A 19,306-nucleotide genomic window follows, 5' to 3' on the forward strand; every position below is an offset into this window, starting at 1 on the left:
ACAATGTCGTAAAATTTTTCGTTTCGAGAACTAAATAAGGGCCAAAATAAAGGAAAAGTCAATGCCAAGCACTTGTTTGGATGCAGCTGCTGCTTTACAGACAACCCACACTCTATTACTCCACTGTAAGGTGGGCCCCAGGGGGAAAATAATAACGCTAAACCAAACACTTTGTTTTTACTTTGTGGAGATAGTACACTTGCAAACAAACCGCGGCCCCTAAAATAGTGACTGTCAGTACTTTATTACTCCAGTCCAGAGCAAGAGGTAGGAGGAGGGAGGAACAAAAAAAGTCCAGAGCAAATAAAAAAGTTGGTTATGTGCTGCTGCCTGCTAGTAGCTCTTGCAAAGGCAATGAATGCAACCTCCTCTTCATCATGATGCGCTGCATTTAGTGGCATTGAAAACACCTGCAAGGGGTTTGGTGAGGAGCTAGGGGGTGTGTGGCTGGAGCTGGTTTCTGCATCTGCCTCTGAGCTCAAGTTTCGTTCTTCCCCCATCTGGGAATCGAGCTGGACTCTGTTCTTTCTCCTGTTTGTAGATTTCAGGAACTATTCAGTCATATCTCATCCAATCCCATCCCATTCCCATTTCATTCATTTACCAAGTGGTTCTTGGTGAACAGCTGGAGAAGAGGCGGAAAAGTGGAGTCAAATCCTTTGTGTTTCTCTGCTTTCTTTTTCCCCCCTTGTTTGATGCTCGTCTGTTTTCTTTAATTTGAGTTCTTGATCCTGCCAAAAGCAAAAGCCCTCGCCTTTTGTTTGCAAAGGTGAGGTGTGTCCTGGCAGTTCAAACCCTCCCACCCCAAAGCTCCAATTTCTGCCTGCAGTTTCCTCGCCTCTGAATCCCGTTCCCTCCACGAAAACCTCAGATTTCCACGCCCACTGCTCCACCGCCGCAGTTCTTGATTCGCGCAGAACCAGCTATCCTGAGATCCAGTTTTTCCTCCCGAAACTGCAGTTTTCCTGCACTCGTTGGTCCAAAATCTCCCCATTTCGCACGGAAATCTCGGGGGTTTGCCCACTCCATGCCTCACTCCGCTCGTTGATCCAGACCGCCACCGGAGAGCTGCGATTTTTCCGCCCCGGGAGCGGCGTCTTCTCGATCCGAGGCCCATGCATCTGTCGCTATGGAAGCCGCTATCCCACTGCGCCGCCGTCCTCCTCGCCAAGAACCACCGGCGCCGTGGCGGCGGGGGCGGTGGGCACGGTGGTGGCAGCAACGGCCACCGTGACGACCCGGCCTCCTTCCTGCGGCAGCTACGGGACGCGCTCGACGCCGCGTCGGAGGATGGCTCCCTCTGCCCGCCGCCAGACACCGCCGGCGCCGATGCGGACGCCGCCGTGTCCCGCTCCCGCTCCCTGGCGCGCCTGCGCGCGCAGCGGGATTTCCTTCGCGCCACGGCCCTGGCCGCCGCCGCCGGTCCGTTCCGGTCTCTCTCCGACCTCCCGCTGCTCCCGCACGCCATCGCCACCTTCCTCGCCATGTACCCGGACTACGCCTCAACCGCCGATGTCGACCGCCTCCGCGTCGACCATTATTCCCACCTCGACGCCCCCGGTGCCGGCAGGGTCTGTCTAGACTACTGCGGCTTCGGCCTCTTCGACTCCAGTTGGGATTCCTCCTCCTCGTCCTTCACATTGCACGAGCTCAATGCCAATTTGAGCAACCATGCGCTCTATGGCGGCGCTGAGCCCGGCACCGTGGAGAATGACATCAAAGAGCGCATCTTGGAGTACCTGAATGTGCCAGCCAGCGAGTATGCGCTGGTGTTCACAGTGAGCCGTGGGTCAGCCTTCCGGCTGCTCGCTGAGTGCTACCCCTTCGAGACCAACCGGAGGCTGCTGACCATGTTCGACCATGAGAGCCAGTCAGTCAATTGGATGGCACAGAGCGCACGGGCAAAGGGTGCCAAGACGCGCACTGCATGGTTCCGCTGGCCAACACTGAAGCTCTGCTCAACGGAGTTGCGGAAGGAGATTGTCGGCAAGAAGAAGGGGCGGCGACGGGATGCTGCAGTTGGGTTGTTTGTCTTCCCGGCGCAGTCTCGCGTGACCGGTGCCAAGTACTCCTACCAGTGGATGGCGCTGGCGCAACAGAATGGGTGGCATGTGATGCTTGATGCTGGTGCACTTGGCCCCAAGGACATGGATTCGCTGGGGCTCTCACTATTTCGGCCGGACTTCATTATAACTTCGTTCTATAGGGTGTTTGGTGCAGACCCAACTGGGTTTGGTTGCCTTCTGATCAAGAAGTCAGTAATTGGGACACTGCAGGGGAGAAATGGGTGTAATGCATCAGGAATGGTGAGGATTGTTCCAGTGTTTCCACAGTATCTCAGTGACTCAGTTGATGGATTTGATGCATTTGATGGGCTTGAAGATGATGCAGGCATTAACAAAGATGAAAAGCCATCTTCTAATGCTCAAAATGGGTCACAGCTGCCAGCATTTTCAGGTGTCTACACGTCTGCTCAGGTTAGAGAGACTTTTGAGAGTGATCCTGGTCGGGACAGCAGCTCGGACAGGGATGGGGCTAGCACCATCTTTGAAGAAACTGAGAGTGTCTCCATGGGTGAGGTCATGAGGAGTCCAGCATTCAGTGAGGACTGTTCATCAGAGAACTCTTTCTGGGTTGATGTCGGCCAGAGCCCATTGGGGTCAGAGAAGTCTGGTCAGTTCAAGAAAGGGAAACTGGGTTCACCATTACCATCTTCTTGGTTCAACGGAAGAAAGTGTAACAAGAGGATGTCCCCAAACTTAACTTCCAGGATATCTAGAAGCCCACTTTATGATGGTCATGTGATTTCCTTTGATGCAGCTGTGCTATCAGTCTCGCAAGATGCAGACTGCCTCAAGGAAGACCCTGAAGAAGACAATTTTGAGAATGGCCGGAGAACTCATTTCAGGCAGGTTAGTGAAATACAAGAGGAGCCAGAGGTCGAAGAGGTGGCATGCCAACGTGCTATGAATGGTAATGCAGAGCACAAAGAAAGCGCGATAAGAAGGGAGACTGAAGGGGAATTCCGTCTGCTGGGTGGTAGGGATGGCAACAGCAGATTTACCGGGGGGCGACTCTTCGGTGTTGAAGAGATTGATGGAGGTTTAAGCATGGGGCGCAGAGTTTCTTTCAGCGCAGAGGCTAATATCATTGCTGACAGGCTGACTCGGGCCTCAGATGCTGCTGAAGCTTCTGGGTATACATTCCGTGATGATGATGGTTGTGCAAGTGATGGATATGATGATGCTCAGGACTGGGGCAGGAGGGAGCCAGAGATAATTTGCAGGCACATTGATCATGTTGATATGATGGGACTCAACCGAACTACTCTTAGGTTGAGATACTTGATCAATTGGCTAGTAACTTCACTTTTGCAACTGAAGTTGCCAGACTCAAAAGGTGGTGATGGAGTCCCTCTTGTACACATCTATGGTCCCAAGATTAAGTATGAAAGGGGAGCAGCTGTTGCTTTTAATGTGAAGCAAAGTGATGGAACATTTATTAATGCTGAAGTTGTTCAAAAGATTGCTGAGAAAAATGGCATATCTGTTGGCATTGGTTTTCTCAGTCATATAAAAGTAGACATGAACCAGAAACAGTTAAATGGCACGCTCGATATACCTGAGGCTTCATTTTATAAGAATGGACGGAGAGACAATAAAAAGGTGACCATAAGAGTTGAAGTTGTGACTGCTTCACTTGGCTTCCTTACTAACTTTGAAGATGTTTACAATATGTGGGCTTTTGTTGCTAAGTTCCTTGATCCTTCATTTCTTGAAAGTGAACGCCTCACCATTGCTGCTGACCACTCAGAAGGACAAAATTAAGCATGACATGTAACATAGCAACAAAAAGTGAGAGGAAGGTGATTTCTCCTTCTGTTGAAGCATATGTTGTCTTCTATGCTTTCAAGGGGTAGCCAGTAGTGGATTTAGCAGATTTGTTTATTCTTTGCTAGTTCCTCGATATGAGTCATATGACTTTGTTTTTGTTCATGTAGAGTTTGCTCAACTCAAATATGTACCAGCAGCTCATCAGTAGAGCTCTTTCCCACGGAACAATGTCTGTAAAGCAGCTCATTGGAAATGAAATAGTTTGAGTGGTTTTGTGCAAGTTCAATTTTGTGAGATACTCAGTCTCAGATGTGTGTTCGTAATGTGGATTTTACGTCTTAGCAAACGTTTCATTTTGGTCAACTTATGTGCATCTCTTCTTGTGATCTGAAAGTTTGAATATGTTCTGTGGATCCTTGTGACATATGGATGTTGCTGAATACTTCTTATCTGTTCATAAAGTAAAACCAGAAACTTAGAATGCTGTGAATTTAGGTTTCAATATTCTTCCAATTTGCATCTAAGGCTGCTTAATCTGCACAGTACATGTTTAGGTTTCATAATATAATAGTAAAACATCCAGTTGGGTTTGAAGTTTGAGTGCAGTACCATTGTTTTCTTTATGACCACTGAGCAAATATCAACCACATATTGCCTGATTGTATTATGCCATTTAAGTTTCTTGTGATCACATAGAAACAGGATGTTTTTTTAATGTTATGCTTTTATCACTATGAAAGTTGAATGCCTTGATAACTATATTCTAGGATGTATAGTCAGATGCTGCTGTTTCTGCAGCCCGGGACCATCTTTGTTCAATGCAGCCCTGAAGTCTTTTCCTGTCCTACGTTCCTACTGTCAGTCCGTGGCATACACATTCCTAGGATCCTCTCTGAAATGGAGACGGCCTCATGAATTCATGATATAACGTGGAGAAGGTCCGATACAACCTTAATGTTCCCTTTGTGCTAATAAACCAAAATCAGGAAAGCAAAGTAGCAAACTATAAATTTGTTTTGTGCTTTGCTTTTAACTATCCAGGAAAGGTAACCCCTATTTGAAACTCTTCCGGTTTCAGTTTGTTCATGATTTTTGATGGCCCCCATTCACTGCTAGGTGATACTCTGGAGCTTTATTATAGATCCCACTCTCTGATACCATGATATAGATCCAGGTAGTGGTCCCTTCTCCTTTATGCTAGTAATCAAAATTTTGAAGCTCATACAAATTACTGTCCTATCTGTGTTAGATACTCAGATGTTAATGCTCAGTTGTAATTTTTTTTGGATGCTGAAAGAATCTATGATCCCATGGCCATGGGTTTTCCTTCCAAGTACAAATGATGGAGTATACGATGTGAACTTGTGATACTTAAAGCAGACAGTTTGCTCTTGCCTAGTACATAAGGGAGATGTGAATCTGGAAAAAGGTGATTGATGTTTTCAATATTTTAAATTTGAATTGTATCCCATGGAGCGTCAAAATAGTTAACTTGGAAACTGAGTTAACAATGGATTTCAAATGAAGGAATTTTATTGATTCCAAATACATTTTTTTTGTTTCTTTTCAAAATCTTCAGTTCTTTTTTTTTTAGTTTAGTTGAAAGTAAGGCAATGGCATCATAGGTTTGAAGTCTTTGGCAGAAACTCTGTCTGTTTCTTACCTGACCAGGGCACCAGGCCTTGCTGATTCTGCCATGCCATGCCTTGCACTGCTCGCTCAATATGACAGCCAGAGTTGCAGAGTTGTTCAGTCTTGTTGAAAGCAGAGATGTTCGAGCTCGATGGCTGAAACTGAAAGCCCTGGATGATTCTTTTAGCTTACTAGGCGTCTAGGCTTTATCGATTTGATTTGATGCTTGATAGGTCATGTCTTTTGCTCAGTCAATTTCACAGTTAGAGATGCTGGGATATCTCCCAATGTCAAGCAGTGTGGTGTCAGTTTCTCAGGGTACTAAACAGAGGCACCTGGAGGATCAATTCAGGTCCGTACCTCTCCGCTCCGGCGCTCCCTCATCCCTTCATCCCATTCTTCTCATTTGCACATGGTGGTTGTTATTAGTTGCACAAATAAATTTCTTTAAGTGGCTTTTAACTGTTTGGAAAGGGTGGACTGTGGTCCAAATTCAGAAATTCTTAAGGTTTAAACAGTTTGAAGTTGAGGTTAACACTGAAAGTTCCTAGAGCTTGAGTGTTGAATGTCGGCTATTGCTCCTTATTTCTGTGATTTTTTTACTTCCACTTTTGAAACCACTGCTTTAAAGTTGTGAGTTTAGCTTTTAACAGTTGGTGTCTTGCAATAGTCCTGGCAATATCTTGTTTTGGTGTCTTTCATTGTATTGCAACACTAGAAGACAAAATCTATGTCATCATTTTTCTTTAAATGATGATTCTATTCCCTTTCTCGGTAAACAGTCTGTAGCAAAACTTACTGAATCAATATGTTAGCAGATTCCTTGCAGCTTTTGGTGCTCGAAAGTCAATATTCTTGCACCAGTAATCATGACAGATGCCTGCCCTATATTTCGGTGCTGCCTCCTTATGGAAGTCGTAGTGCTTCTTGGCCTGGGCCTTCCATGACTAATTTCGATGCTGCCTCCTTATGGAAGTCGTAGTGCTTCTTGGCAGGAGCTAAGGGCCTCTCGAATTTGCAGTGAGAGAAGACATGGATTTGAGAAGACATGTATCTTTTTTATCATGAAGTGTTCGCTGTCCTGCATTTATGCATCCTTGAGGTAAGGGCCTCTCGAATTTGCACTGAGAGAAGACATGGATTTGATGAAATGCATTTCGTGAAACACTAGTCCTTTGAATGCTTTTAGCTATCAGGGGTGCCCTTCTTTGATTTATTTGAAATAAGACAGTGCTGTTGGCAGGCTTTGATGACTGTCTATGCCATTGCTGTAACTAAGAGTGCAGTCTAAAACCTAGAACCTTATTTTGATAACAACTACAAAATGAGTATTTTGAATAAAAGGTACAATCATAAGCACAAGACTTCAAACTTAACATGCAGGCAAAAAAATGTAGCAACTTATATGATCAAAATTTAAGTCAAAATCTAGTGCAAAACATCATGAGACATGGGCACTGCCATAGCTTTAGCTATGTTTTAAAGAAAATATATATTGAAGGTACAATGCAGAGGGAGAAAAACTATAGATATGGATGAGAAAATAATATATAGAGTAATTTATACATTTATCATAACATGATAGAGATTAGAGCTATGTCTCCATAGATTATAGGTCACAAGGGCTTGTGTTAATATACTAGTTGTATTAGTTCTCAATACATCTTTCGAATATGCAGAAAATTGCATATAAATTGATTAAGAAGACGAAAAAGGTGCAAAGAGCCGACACCAAACAATCTTTTATTCAATGCTTACATAACAAGTGAAGCAGTTCTGTCGAAAGTGAAAACAAGGAGGTGGTGATCATCATGTCTGAAACCTATGGCAGAACGTCGCTGATTCTGGTCTGATCAGTGATCACTGAGGTGTCACACTTGGCGCTTCTCAGTTCTCACTCTGTTGGCAGGCGGCAGCCAGAGATGCTGGAGAATCTCTGATGATACCTTCAACTTTTTATACTATAGTGCTACAAAATTGTTCAGTTTAGTTGTTAGCAGATTTTATATATTCATTCAAAGGTTCATGGAAGAAAACACTGCTGTACTCGATTAGGCCTAGTTGATTTGACCCTATCTATGGTGACTGGACATGCCATGTTCTGTTCCATCAATTTCTGTCTGAGATGCTGTAAAATCTCCCACAGGCCCCAGGATATTGAAGCAGTGCAATGTAATCGACTAATCGTCTTCACTGGGATAAAAAAAGTTCAGTTTCAGTTCAGTACTATTCCTCTCCTCTTCCCTATCATTAATGACTCTTTTGTTCCAAGTGGGTTTTAATCCACATAAATAATTATTTTAGTGTTATAAGTGCAGTTACCTAACTTTAGGGCTCCCCATTACTTCCAAGACCTTTAATTGGCGTTTGGTTTGCCACTCTTGAATGTAACCCATTAGCCCATCAACCCATGCTTCATTGATAAATATAGTAATATAATGAATTAAAACTGATTATCTTCAGTCTCTTCATTTCCTAATACAACACCAATTTGGATAATCTATAATTCTCGTCCTGCTTGTTGTGATAACTTTACCAATTACTCTATATGTTTTTGTCCTTTGCATTGTACTCCTGTAAGTTTTTGTTGCAGCACAAGAATCCGCTTGCAGAAGAACCCGTTTCTCTCTTGCTCATTGTTTTCCAACTCATTTATTATTGGTTGCTGCACAAGATAAGGACAAAATTTCTACAACTCTATTTGGATATTAGTATTCTCCTTTCTAATAATTTATTTAGTATAAGAAACGAAGTGTCACTAGCATATTTCATTAGATTCCTTGCAGCCTTTGGTTCTCAGTCTAGAACTCTAGATTCCCGGAACCCCAGTGTAAGGCCTTGTTTAGTTCACCCAAAAAACCAAAAACTTTTCAAGATTCTCCATCACATCGAATCTTGCGGCACATGCATGAAGCATTAAATATAGATAAAAATAAAAACTAATTACACAGTTTGCTTGTAAATCGCGAGAAGAATCTTTTAAGCCTAGTTACTCCATAATTGAACAATATTTGTCAAATAAAAACGAAAGTGCTACAGTGTCAAAATTCAAAAACTTTTCGGATAAGTAATCATTCATGGCATTCTTTTTTGTGCGTCTATATTTTCAGTAGAAGTTATGATTACCTACGTTGGCTAATGTGCTAGAGAGAAATCACAGGAACGCAGGTAAAGTATCCACAATGTAGGCACTAGGCATGTTTTGGTTCATTTTTTTTCAAGTGATGTTGGTGTGAGCCTGTGAGGCCGGCCTTGCCCTATATATAGTCTGGACTGGAGCTGGAGTTTGGTCATCTGGGTGTTGAGGCTGCTTTCTGCAGGTGCAACGACTTGTGGAGCTCCTTTCCAAGGTTAGTGACCTCTTCATCTTTTCTAAATCTTGATCACCTAATGAAGTTCATAATTTGCCTCTGGCCAGATACCCATTTCGTTTTGGCCTAAAAAATGTGAATGTTATGCATAGTCAGGACACAAAAAGATGTTTTTGTTTTGTTGCAATTGCATTACCCTACAAACTAAAATTGTTTTGAGTTATTGTTCAGCCACAATGATGTTTATGTATCTTTCGCCTTTTGGGGGGCAAGAGCAGCCCTGGGCTGTGGGTCCTAAAAATATTTGATATACATCCTCACAACTTTGGTACAATGATCGACCAACTACTTATCATGCTATATTTGCAACATACTTGCTGCGGCTACCATTACAATTCTGAAAAAATGGCTGATATATTTGGGTTATTTCTCTTGTACTTAGGTTGTGTATGAGTAGGTGCATGCATTCGATTTAATGTTCCCCTAATAGCTTCATCTCAAATTACTTTATATTGTAGGAGAGGGTGGTAGGATGAACAAATCTGGGACAGTCTTCAAAGCGTGCATTGCTCATCATTATTGGCACTACATGGATGCCCCGAAGCGTTTTTTCAAGATTATGATTGGTGATTTCAAAAATGGAGTGGTAAGACATTCTCCTTCATCCTGTTCGTTGCAATCTTGTGCACAGATATATATTTTTTATTTTCGCAATATCTTTTATTTTGATGGGAAACTAAATCTTCCATTTCTGAGTCTTTGGTGAACACTTTATCCTCTAATCACATGTGCTCCCAGAGTCCCAGTCCCAGTTCCCTTAAAATTAATGATGTGGAAAAGGCTTCCTTGAAATTAATGATGTAGGAAAGGCGACCGCACTATCAACCTGGCTGTTAGAAAATTATAGGTGTGATTATGAACATGCTTATTCTATATGTTCTAGTCACTAGTTCCGTTTTGACTGCGCCAGCTTGCGGTTTCTTAGTAGAGGGTTCCCCTAGTCTTCTTGTCGTGTTGGTTTCGTGTGGAGTTTGAGTGTCTTCGGTAATCTTTGGTTTACCGATGTTTGTTGGTTCGTGTTAAACTCTATTTCTTCTGCTTAATGAAATACATGCCGAGCATGTTCTCGAAAAAAAAAACACACCTAATTTGTTAACTCATGCAGACCATACCGAAGAAGTTTGTGGCCAACATCAGAGAGCAAATGTCTGAACAAGTCACACTCAAGGTGCCAGATGGCAAGACATACACCATTGAGGTTGCTGAGGAACAACAGAACGAGCTGGTCCTTCGGTCTGGATGGCCAGAATTTGCGAGTGCTTACGAACTTGAACAATTTGATCTTTTAGTGTTCAAAAACAGTGGGAACTCACACTTGAAAGTCCGAATCTTTGATCGAAGTGGTTGCGAGAAAGAGATATCCTGCGTTCTGCTGGACAGCATCCCTTGTATGCAAGAAAGGAAAGGTTCTCATGGTAAGCAAATGCAGTCACCGACAGGCAAAAGGTTGGCAGTTGGCAGCCCAAGCGGCAGCAGAAAGACTCCGAAGATGAACCCAATAGACTCTCCATCACAGAAGAAAAGTAAGAATTTGATGTGTGTAATGTACATAAAGTTTCGGCTTTTTCTTGCAGTCTTTGTGTACTACTAGTCTACTAATAATGTTTCTGAATCTGATGACCGTGCATGTTTGTGACTGTTCTCTGCAGGACATGTGTCTCCAACTAAGAGGCATGGAGTTGCTAAGCCAGCAAACATGCTCCCAGGGCACAAATCTCTAACTGATGAACAGAGGAGTAAAGTAGAAGAGAAAGTTGGAGCTATGCAGTCGGAGACTCCCAAGATGAACCCAACAGACTCTCTTTCACAGAAGAAAAGTAAGAATTTGATGTGTGAAATGTAAGTTTCAGATTTTTTTTGCATTCTTTGTGTACTACTAATATTTTTTTCCCTGGTTGGCAACTTGACATTATGCAGCTGAACATTTCCCATCTTCTGAAGGCATTCATCAGGAGCCCATCAATTCAGGTGTTTCCCACAAGCTCATCATGTCTTGGACCGTATGCAGTATGACAAGTGAGCAAAAAGCTAAAGTTCTCGCTCTTGAGCAGAAAATCCAACCCAAAATTCCTTTTTACATCACGGCAATGTACAAGAAAAGTTTGGCTTCTGGAATTCTGGTCAGTAGGTGTTCATGTGTTCATGCATTTAAGATATTTTCGCTTGTGCTTCATGTTTGAGTATTGAGCTTTCACCTACACTGATCAAGTCGAAGTTTGTAAAATAATATAGTTCTAAACCATTTGTGCTAGCCCATCTCCAAGAAATATGCCACGAAACATCTCGCAAACGAAAATGGGACCATCCAGCTCTGTCAACTTGATGGTAGCAAGGTATGGACCATCAATTTGGACATAACCGCCAATGACCGGTGTGCTGTTTCTACGGGCTGGATGGGCTTCATTCGCCACAACAAGTTGCAAGAAGGTGATATCTGCATTTTCCAACCATCAAAGAACGAGAAGGGACTGAAACTGATATTTCATTCACTTGCACAAAGGCGCTGCCTGCAGCCACCAGGTTATATATAACTATATAAGCATTGCATTTGGTATTTCCTACAGATTTAGTTCTATTTCATTAAAAAAAACAGATTTAGTTCTATATATATATGGAACATGCTCAGACTCTGATGACCATGCATGTTTGTGATTGGGCTTCTCTGCAGGATATGTCCCTTCAGCCAAGAGTCTTAGGCATGGAGCTGCTAAGCCTCCATACATACTCCCACGATTCACATCTCTAACTGATGAACAGAAGAGTAAAGTAGAAGAGAAACTTCGAGGTATCCAGTCGGAGATCCCCGCATATGTGGCTGTCATGAAGAACAGCAATGTTAACAGCCGTATGTGCATTCTGGTGAGTGATCATTTCGTTTCTCTCTTGTGCAGTGTTATATACTAGTAAAAACAAAACTGGCTTTTCATTTGTGGAAGGTTTGTTCTTGTCAATTTGGTTGTGAAGTCACACACACCATGTCAATTTTTTGTTTTTCTGAGTAAAGTTGGAAAGCACTATATATTTGCACTGATCAGTTCACTGCAACTATAACAACCACAACCTATTTCTGTGCCTGCATTGTCACTGAATTCTTTTATATCTTCCATATGGTACCAGGGAATCAGTTCAGCATATGCAAGAGAGTATCTTCCAGGCGGCGGCGAGAACCAGCTGACTATGAGGATGAGGCTTCGGCGCAAGGACCATACATGGGAACCTGATTTCCAGGTCAGGAACGGGAGGCAGCAGATCTATGGTGAAGGCTGGAGGAAGTTTGTGACTGACAACAAGCTGAAACCAGACCACATCTGCCTCTTCAACCTGAAGAACACCAAGACGCTGACGATGGACGTCCACATTATCCGGAAGAGATCGGTGTAGTTGCATTGCATGGTCGGTGTCACTGCATCAGTGCTGTTCGTGCCGATGCTTCGCTCTTAGGAGCTCTGCCTCTCAATTAAGAAAGGAGAGACATTTATATGTACCACATTTTCGCTCTGGGAAAATGTGGGGGCGCTTTTGTGTTTGCAGTGTTCGTTCGTTAGCTCTGGCTATGACGTTTGTCTGTACTGTCGAGATCACTGGTGCTCTCCAATCTCCAGTATGAAGCTCTGCATGCAGTGAACTCTGAATAATCTTATTTCAACCAATGTGTTGCTTATTTTATGGCAATTCTAGGTGGGAGAATTGCGTTGGATTAGTTCATTCAGAATGTTTTGAGCACCTGATCTGAAGGTGCTTCAATTCAAGTTGGGAACCGCATGACATGATTTACATGGTCATCATTCATTACAATGTTGAAACAGAATAAGAGGTAAAGAATAGTAACAGTGCTGGTTTTATATAGGATTATAAAGGCTAGTAATGGTATGCATGAGTGGAGGCTGCATGATGAATACCCACTAACCCACATACATCTAGAATTTGCGAGATTTATTAGTAGGCTTAGTCGAGTTTCGCAGGTGAGAGAGAACTGGAAGGGTGGTGATGCCATGCCATGCGTTAGTGGAATATAAGACTGCGTGAAGGGCCACTTCTTTGGTGTGGTGTGGTCTATTTCTAACAGTTTTTGATAACAAATACTCCCTCCGTCCCAAATTATAAGTCATTCCAAAAATCTTGGAGAGTTAAAAAGTTTTTCAAGTTTGACCAAATTTATATAGCAAAATAATAACATTTTTGGTACCAACCAGGTATTATTAGATTCTTTGTTAGTTATATTTTTATATTGTACCTATTTTATGACATAAATCTTTATATTTCTCTCTATATTTTTTGTCAAACTTGAAAATGCGTTGACTCTCCAAGATTCTTGGAATGACTTATAATTTGGAATGGAGGGAGTAGCTATTATTAGAGTGTTTGACGACCACTTGCATATAACTTGAGGGAGACATGGTGTGTTTGGTTCGTAGAATCATCTCATACCTCGTCATGAAGTAGTAGTACATCATGATTTTATTCTATGAATTTTAGTTAGGCCTTGTTTAGTTTCGAAAAATGAAAAGTTTTCGGTACTGTAGCATTTTCGTTTGTTTGTGACAAATATTATCTAATCATGGGCTAATTAGGATCAAAAGATTCGTCTCGTGATTTACAACTAAACTGTGTAATTAGTTTTTGTTTTCGTCTATATTTAATGTTTCATGCATATGCCACAAGATTCGATGTGACGGGAAATCTTGAAAACTTTTTGGTTTTCAGGGTGAACTAAACAGGTCTTATTTCTTAGACCAAACACAAGCTTAATATCGTGCCGACGATATTGGTGGCTCGCCACAGTTTTGTGCATATTTTGATGCCTAACGAAAGGTTTTGTGCATTGGTGGCTCGCCACAGTTTGGCAATAAATTGTTTTGTTTGTGTAGTGTATTGTTATATTGGTCAACGATGATGTATAATAGTGGCAACTGTCAACTTTTGTGGTGTAGTATGGTGTTGTACACGTTGTTTACTGGCTGACCATGTAAACAAATTTTACTCTTTTTTTTTTCTATCGTAGCCTCCACGTTACTCTTGTATAAAAATATAAATACCTCTATAAAAATATAATCTAATTCCTCCATAAATAAATCAATCTATAGAATCCTTATCAGTTATTTTTTTAAAAAAAAATTGACTAATTTACTAAAAAGAGTAACAACATCTATAACACAAAATGAGCACTTATGAAAAAAATATTTTATGATAAATCTAATTATACTAATTTGATATCATAAATTTTAATATTTTTTTCTAAAAATTTAGCTAAAATTTAAGAAATTTGACAACTCTAGAAATCTAATTAATGACATAGGGAGTAGCTAGAAACACGAACAAGGAGGCTAAGGCCTTGTTTAGTTGTGAAAAGTTTTTAGATTTTAACATGTAACACTTTCGTTTTTATTTGATAAACATTTTCTAATTATAGAGTAACTAGTTTTAAAATATTCGTCTCGCGATTTACAGATAAATTGTACAATTAGTTTTTGTTTTCATATATATTTAATGCTCCATATATGTACCGTAAAAAATCATGGTCTTAATCTGATGCCCACTAGCCAAGCTTAATTAAGTTTTAAGGTAGCAGTTATTACATGAAAGTATTTGGTAACGAGTTGTCACTTTTCTGTCACAGCATACCAAATAAGGCCTTGTTTAGATGTGAAATTTTTTTGGATTTCACTACTATAGCACTTTCGTTTGTTTGTGGTAAATATTGTCCAATCATAAACTAACTAGGGTCAAAAGATTCGTCTCGCGATTTACACTCAAATGCATGTGCCGCAAGATTCGATATGACAGGGAATCTTGAAAACTTTTTGGATTTCAGGGTGAATTAAACAAGGCCTAAGTTTGTGAAGAATTTTGACAGTACTGAAAAGTTTAGTTCTGAAAGCATCCAGTGGTGAAAAATGAAATGTTGACAAGCACGCCAAAATGTTGTTTCTCTGGGTGGGAAGACTTCGTCGATGCTCATGAACTGCAGGAGAATGACATCCTTAGAGCAAGGTTAATAATGCAGTGGTCCACCTGCCTTTCTTATAGAGTTTCACGGTTCTTGTGTCTAAACGGCTGTAAGTTTACAATCCGCTTCCCCTCTCTCCTCTCCTCTCATCTCCACGTTAGTATTTAGCCTGCTTACAACTTGCTGTTATACTTACTCTTATCTTCACATGCCGTGGCAACTCTACATTTGATGTTCTAATATTTTGGCATGATCAGAGCTGTTCGTTCTGTCCTTGTTCAGTTTGTAAATTTTTTTGGATTTCGACACTGTAGCACTTTCGTTTTTATTTGACAAACATTGTCCAATCATGGAGTAACTAGGCTTAAAAGATTCGTCCCGCGATTTATAGATGAACTGTACAATTAGTTTTTGTTTTCATGTATATTTAATATGCATGTGCCGCAAGATTCGATGTGACGGAGAATATTGAAAAATTTTGGAAACTAAACAAGGCCCCTCACGTGTTTGTTCGCTGTTTCCATCCAGACTCTGACTCCTAAGAGACGGAGGTGACTGGTGTTCCATATATGACCTGTCCAATGAATGCGATATACTCTGAATAATCTTATTTTAACCGACGTGTTGCTTATTTTATCACAATTCTAGGTGGGAGAATTGCGTTGGATGGTAGAGTTAGTCATCAAAACTAGTTCAAAGAATGTTTTGAGCACCTGATCTGAACGTGCTTCAATTCAAGTGCAGAACCACATGACATGATTTACATTTTACATGATCATCATTCATTACAATGTTGAAACAGAATAAGAGGTAAAGAATAGTAACAGTGCTGGTTTTATTAGGATTATAAAGGACGGTAATGGCATGCATGAGTGGAGCCTGCATGATATGAATACACCCACTAACCCACATGCATCAGGAATTTGCAGAGATTAGGCCTAGTTGAGTTCTGCAGGTGGGAGAGAATTGGAAGAGTAGTAAAATGCCATGCGTGCATTGCTGCTGGATTGAATTGTGCGGCTGGAAGACTATTGGACTGGGAAGAAGTTGTGAGGACAGTGCTGTGGTGGGGTAGGGAAATGTATGGCTAAATATCATGGCTTCCATATCATCAGATGGTGGAGGCCTGAGAGTTGAGATTTAGAAGAAGCAACTACAGGTAGATAGCGTTGAGGGTGCACTGCTTCAGGTGCGTGCAGCTGGAAGGAAGAGCCCCAAAAGTAAGAAGCTAGCTCATGCAGTGCAGCTGGAAGGAAGAGCCTCAAAGGTAAGAAGCTAGCTCATGCAGTGAGGTGTGCAAGGAATATGCTCTATTCATTCATGCATCGATTGGTCAGTCATACTGGTATTCCGATTGTCTTGGTACATGATTCTTGGGTACAAAATGTTCTCTGAGGAAACATCAGGCGTGCATGTTCTTTGATGGCATCAGACTTCTTTGAGACGCCTTGATTTATTTGGTTTTTTTTTTTGAACTGGCAGGAGAGCTTAAGAGTTTTTTTTTTTAAAAATAAATTCTAAAATACACGGGTTCTTATCTTTCAAAAAAACACAACTTCTGAAAGTTGTAGGGTCACTTGTACTGTAGTGCTGGAAAATTTCCCTTACAGGTATCTGAAATTATTTTTGAAGAAAAACAGGCATCTGAAATTGGCGTTTTCAGTTCGTACATAACCTGCAATCCATTGGTGATCTGCTCTGCTGAGAGGGTGTGAATGAGTAGTTGCATGATTAGATTTAATGTTCCTGTATAATGGCTTCATCTCAAATTACATTGCAGGAGAGGTGGTAGGATGAACAAATCAGCTGGGACAGTCAGCAAAGAGTGCATTGCACATCATTATTGGCACCACATGGATGATCCGAAGTGTTTCTTCAAGGTTATGATTGGTGATTTCAAAAATGGAATGGTAAGACATTCCCCGTGACCCTGTTTGTTGAAATCTTGTGCACAGATATATATCCTCTATTTGCCAAAAAAAAAATCTTTTATTTTGGTAAACCCATTTCTGAATCCAAACAAGAAAACTTTATATTTATCCTCTAATCACATGTGTTCCCAGACCCCAGCCCCAGTTCCCTTAAAATTAATGATGTAGAAAAGGGTTCTCTTAAAATTATAGGTGTTGATTATGAATATGCTTAGTAGCTGTGGTGGTTCCTGCCCCCAATTTTTCACTTTACCTCAGCGTTCACCTCTTGTTATATACAAAAACACCTAATTCACTGATCATGCAGACCATACCGAAAAAGTTTGTGGCCAATATCAGAGAGAAAATATCTGAACAAGTCATACTCAAGGTGCCAAATGGAAAGACATACACTGTAGAGGTTGCTGAGGAACAACAGAACGAGTTGGTCCTAAGGTCTGGATGGGCAGAATTTGCCAGTGCTTATGAACTTGAACTCGGTGATCTTTTAGTGTTCACAAACAATGGGAACTCACACTTGACAGTCCGAATCTTCGATCGAAGTGCTTGCGAGAAAGAGCTCTCCTGCGTTCTGCTGGACAGCATGCCTTGCATGCAGGAAAGGAAATGTTCTCATGGTAAGCAAATGCAGTCACCAACAGGCAAAAGGTTGGCAGTAGGTAGCCCAGGCAACAGTAAGACTCCGAAGATGAACCCAACAGACTCTCCTTCACAGAAAAAAAGTAAGATTTTGATGTGTTTAAATACATAAATTTCAGCACTTCTTGCATTCTTTGTGTACTAATGTTTTTTTTCTTGGTTGACAACCTGACATTATGCAGCTGAACATGTCCCATCTTCTGAAGGCATCCATCAGGAGCCCATCAATTTAGGTGCCTCCCAGAAGCTCATTAAGTCTTGCATTGCCTTACCAGCCGGATGCAGTATGACAAGTGAGCAAGAAGCTAAAGTTATCGCCCTTGAGCAGAAAATACAACCCAAAATTCCTTTCTACATCACGGCAATGTACAAGGAAAGCTTGGCTTCTGGAATTCTGGTCAGTAGGTGTTCATGCATTTAAGATATGTTTCACTTCTGCAGCATGCATGTTTGAGTATTGAGCCTTCACCTACATTTATCAAATCCTAGTTTGTAAATAAAAAAATATAGTTCCAAACCATTTATGCTAGCAAATCTCCAAGGAATATGTCATGGAACATGTTGGTGTAAATATAAAGATGTAAGAGGACTACTATGTAAAAGTGAGAAGGAATGAATAGAGAAGAGGTGTGCTGTTGGCACACCCGAGAGTGAGTCTTCCCCAATTCCATCATGTTATCAGAGCCAAGAGTAAGGGTTAGGGTTACCTGCGACGGCGGCGCGTGGAGCTGAGCTGAGCGCCGGCGTGCGGCGGCACGAAGCACAGGCAAGCGGTCGCGCGAGGGTGCGGCTGCGGCCTGGGCAGTGGCCGCGGGGTTCGCGTACCCGCGCACGCAGAGGGTGCGGCGGCGGCCTGGCTCGCGTGCCCGCACGGAGGCCACGGTGGTCTGCGGGTCCGAGCGAGGAGGAGGTGCGCCGTGCCCGTGCGAGGAGAAGGAGGCCGCGGCGGGCTGCGGGCCTGAGCGAGGAGGAGGTGCGCCAGGTTGGCTCGGCTCTGTGCGGGTGCCGGTCTGCGGCTTCGTGCCGTGCTGGTGAAGAACAGCTGAGGCTTCGTGCGGTTCTGGTGAAGAACAGAGGCCCGTGTGGGTGCTGGTGAGAGGCAAAAAAAGGGAGGAAGGTGCTGAGACGTAGGGTTCTCTGCTGGCTGTGTGAGTGAGAGAGAGAAGTGCTGCTGCTACTGCTAGGTGCTGGGATCTGGTGACTTGAGGAAGGTGGAGGCCTTGTTGCTTGTGTGTGTATTGTGGTGTTTTTTTTTGTTGCTGGCCGTGGTGGAGTTGAGACTGGTAACAGGTGTGCGTGCTAGCTGGAGGTCTAAACAGAGGAGGAAGGTATTGGTTGTGTTGGTGCTGCTGCTCTGTGTTGGCGGTTGTGGTGTGTAGTTTCTGGAATTGGGTGATCTGGTGAAAAAGAAGCCAGCAAACTAGGATGAACTTTGAGAGGGAGATGTTTGCGGTGGAGGTTGCATCAGGTGTTGCGGGGTCTGTTGACGCAAACGTGACAGAGCATTTGGTGGAGATGTATAAGGAGGCGATTCGGACGGTGTCCAATGGGAAGGCGGAGTTAGAGAAGAGTCTGCAGAAGTTTAGGATGGCAGCTGAGGTATATCGGTTGGAAATGGAGGCCAGGGTGAGAGCAAAGACGGAGGAATTGTGGGCGTTGAATGCTAAGAAGGCGGAGTTGGAATTGAAGGTGCGGTTCTTAGAGGCGGAGCTGATTGCTGCCTTGCCTAAGATGGGGGAATTGGAGGATCTGAAGAGGGAAAAGGCTCCTTTTTTCACTTTAATAGGGGAGCAAGCCAAGCAGTGGGAACAATGGCAGAAAATGGAAGGGTTGGAAAACTTCAAAACTACTTCAAATGGTCCTGTGATTGCCACTACCAGTCACTTTGGTAACTTTGCCAACTATGCCCACTTGGGCAAAGGTACTCAGGCACAGGCACTTGCATCCACATAT

The 19,306-nt window shown here is 42.5% G+C and overlaps 3 protein-coding genes across 3 annotated transcripts; all 3 read left to right on the plus strand.

Moving 5' to 3' along the window:
• Positions 242–4,275, plus strand: LOC8076617. The gene has a single exon (XM_002442377.2). The coding sequence runs from the start codon at positions 1,116–1,118 to the stop codon at positions 3,825–3,827; it is 2,712 nt and encodes a 903-aa protein (XP_002442422.1). The 5' UTR covers positions 242–1,115; the 3' UTR covers positions 3,828–4,275.
• Positions 8,740–12,508, plus strand: LOC8069715 (B3 domain-containing protein LOC_Os12g40080). The gene is made up of 8 exons (XM_002442378.2): positions 8,740–8,815; positions 9,295–9,422; positions 9,942–10,359; positions 10,486–10,653; positions 10,754–10,956; positions 11,089–11,356; positions 11,505–11,695; positions 11,954–12,508. The coding sequence occupies exons 2-8, from the start codon at positions 9,309–9,311 to the stop codon at positions 12,215–12,217; spliced, it is 1,626 nt and encodes a 541-aa protein (XP_002442423.2). The 5' UTR covers positions 8,740–8,815; positions 9,295–9,308; the 3' UTR covers positions 12,218–12,508.
• Positions 17,016–18,388, plus strand: LOC110437628 (B3 domain-containing protein LOC_Os12g40080-like). The gene is made up of 2 exons (XM_021466121.1): positions 17,016–17,331; positions 18,120–18,388. Exons 1-2 carry the CDS (start codon positions 17,016–17,018, stop codon positions 18,386–18,388), a joined length of 585 nt encoding a protein of 194 aa, XP_021321796.1.

This window comes from Sorghum bicolor, chromosome 8 (assembly GCF_000003195.3).
Source record: "Sorghum bicolor cultivar BTx623 chromosome 8, Sorghum_bicolor_NCBIv3, whole genome shotgun sequence".
Classification (NCBI taxonomy): domain Eukaryota; kingdom Viridiplantae; phylum Streptophyta; class Magnoliopsida; order Poales; family Poaceae; genus Sorghum; species Sorghum bicolor.

What these genes read in the sequence shown, in the direction of transcription:
- LOC8076617 (XM_002442377.2), top strand. Translation starts at nt 1,116, where the DNA reads ATGCATCTGTCGCTATGGAAGCCGCTATCCCACTGCGCCGCCGTCCTC.
- LOC8069715 (XM_002442378.2), top strand. Translation starts at nt 9,309, where the DNA reads ATGAACAAATCTGGGACAGTCTTCAAAGCGTGCATTGCTCATCATTAT. An exon ending in GCGCTGCCTGCAGCCACCAG is followed by an intron (nt 11,357 to 11,504) that starts GTTATATATAAC and finishes GCTTCTCTGCAG; the next exon opens with GATATGTCCCTTCAGCCAAG. An exon ending in ACAGCCGTATGTGCATTCTG is followed by an intron (nt 11,696 to 11,953) that starts GTGAGTGATCAT and finishes ATATGGTACCAG; the next exon opens with GGAATCAGTTCAGCATATGC.
- LOC110437628 (XM_021466121.1), top strand. Translation starts at nt 17,016, where the DNA reads ATGCAGACCATACCGAAAAAGTTTGTGGCCAATATCAGAGAGAAAATA. An exon ending in GGAAAGGAAATGTTCTCATG is followed by an intron (nt 17,332 to 18,119) that starts GTAAGCAAATGC and finishes CACGAAGCACAG; the next exon opens with GCAAGCGGTCGCGCGAGGGT.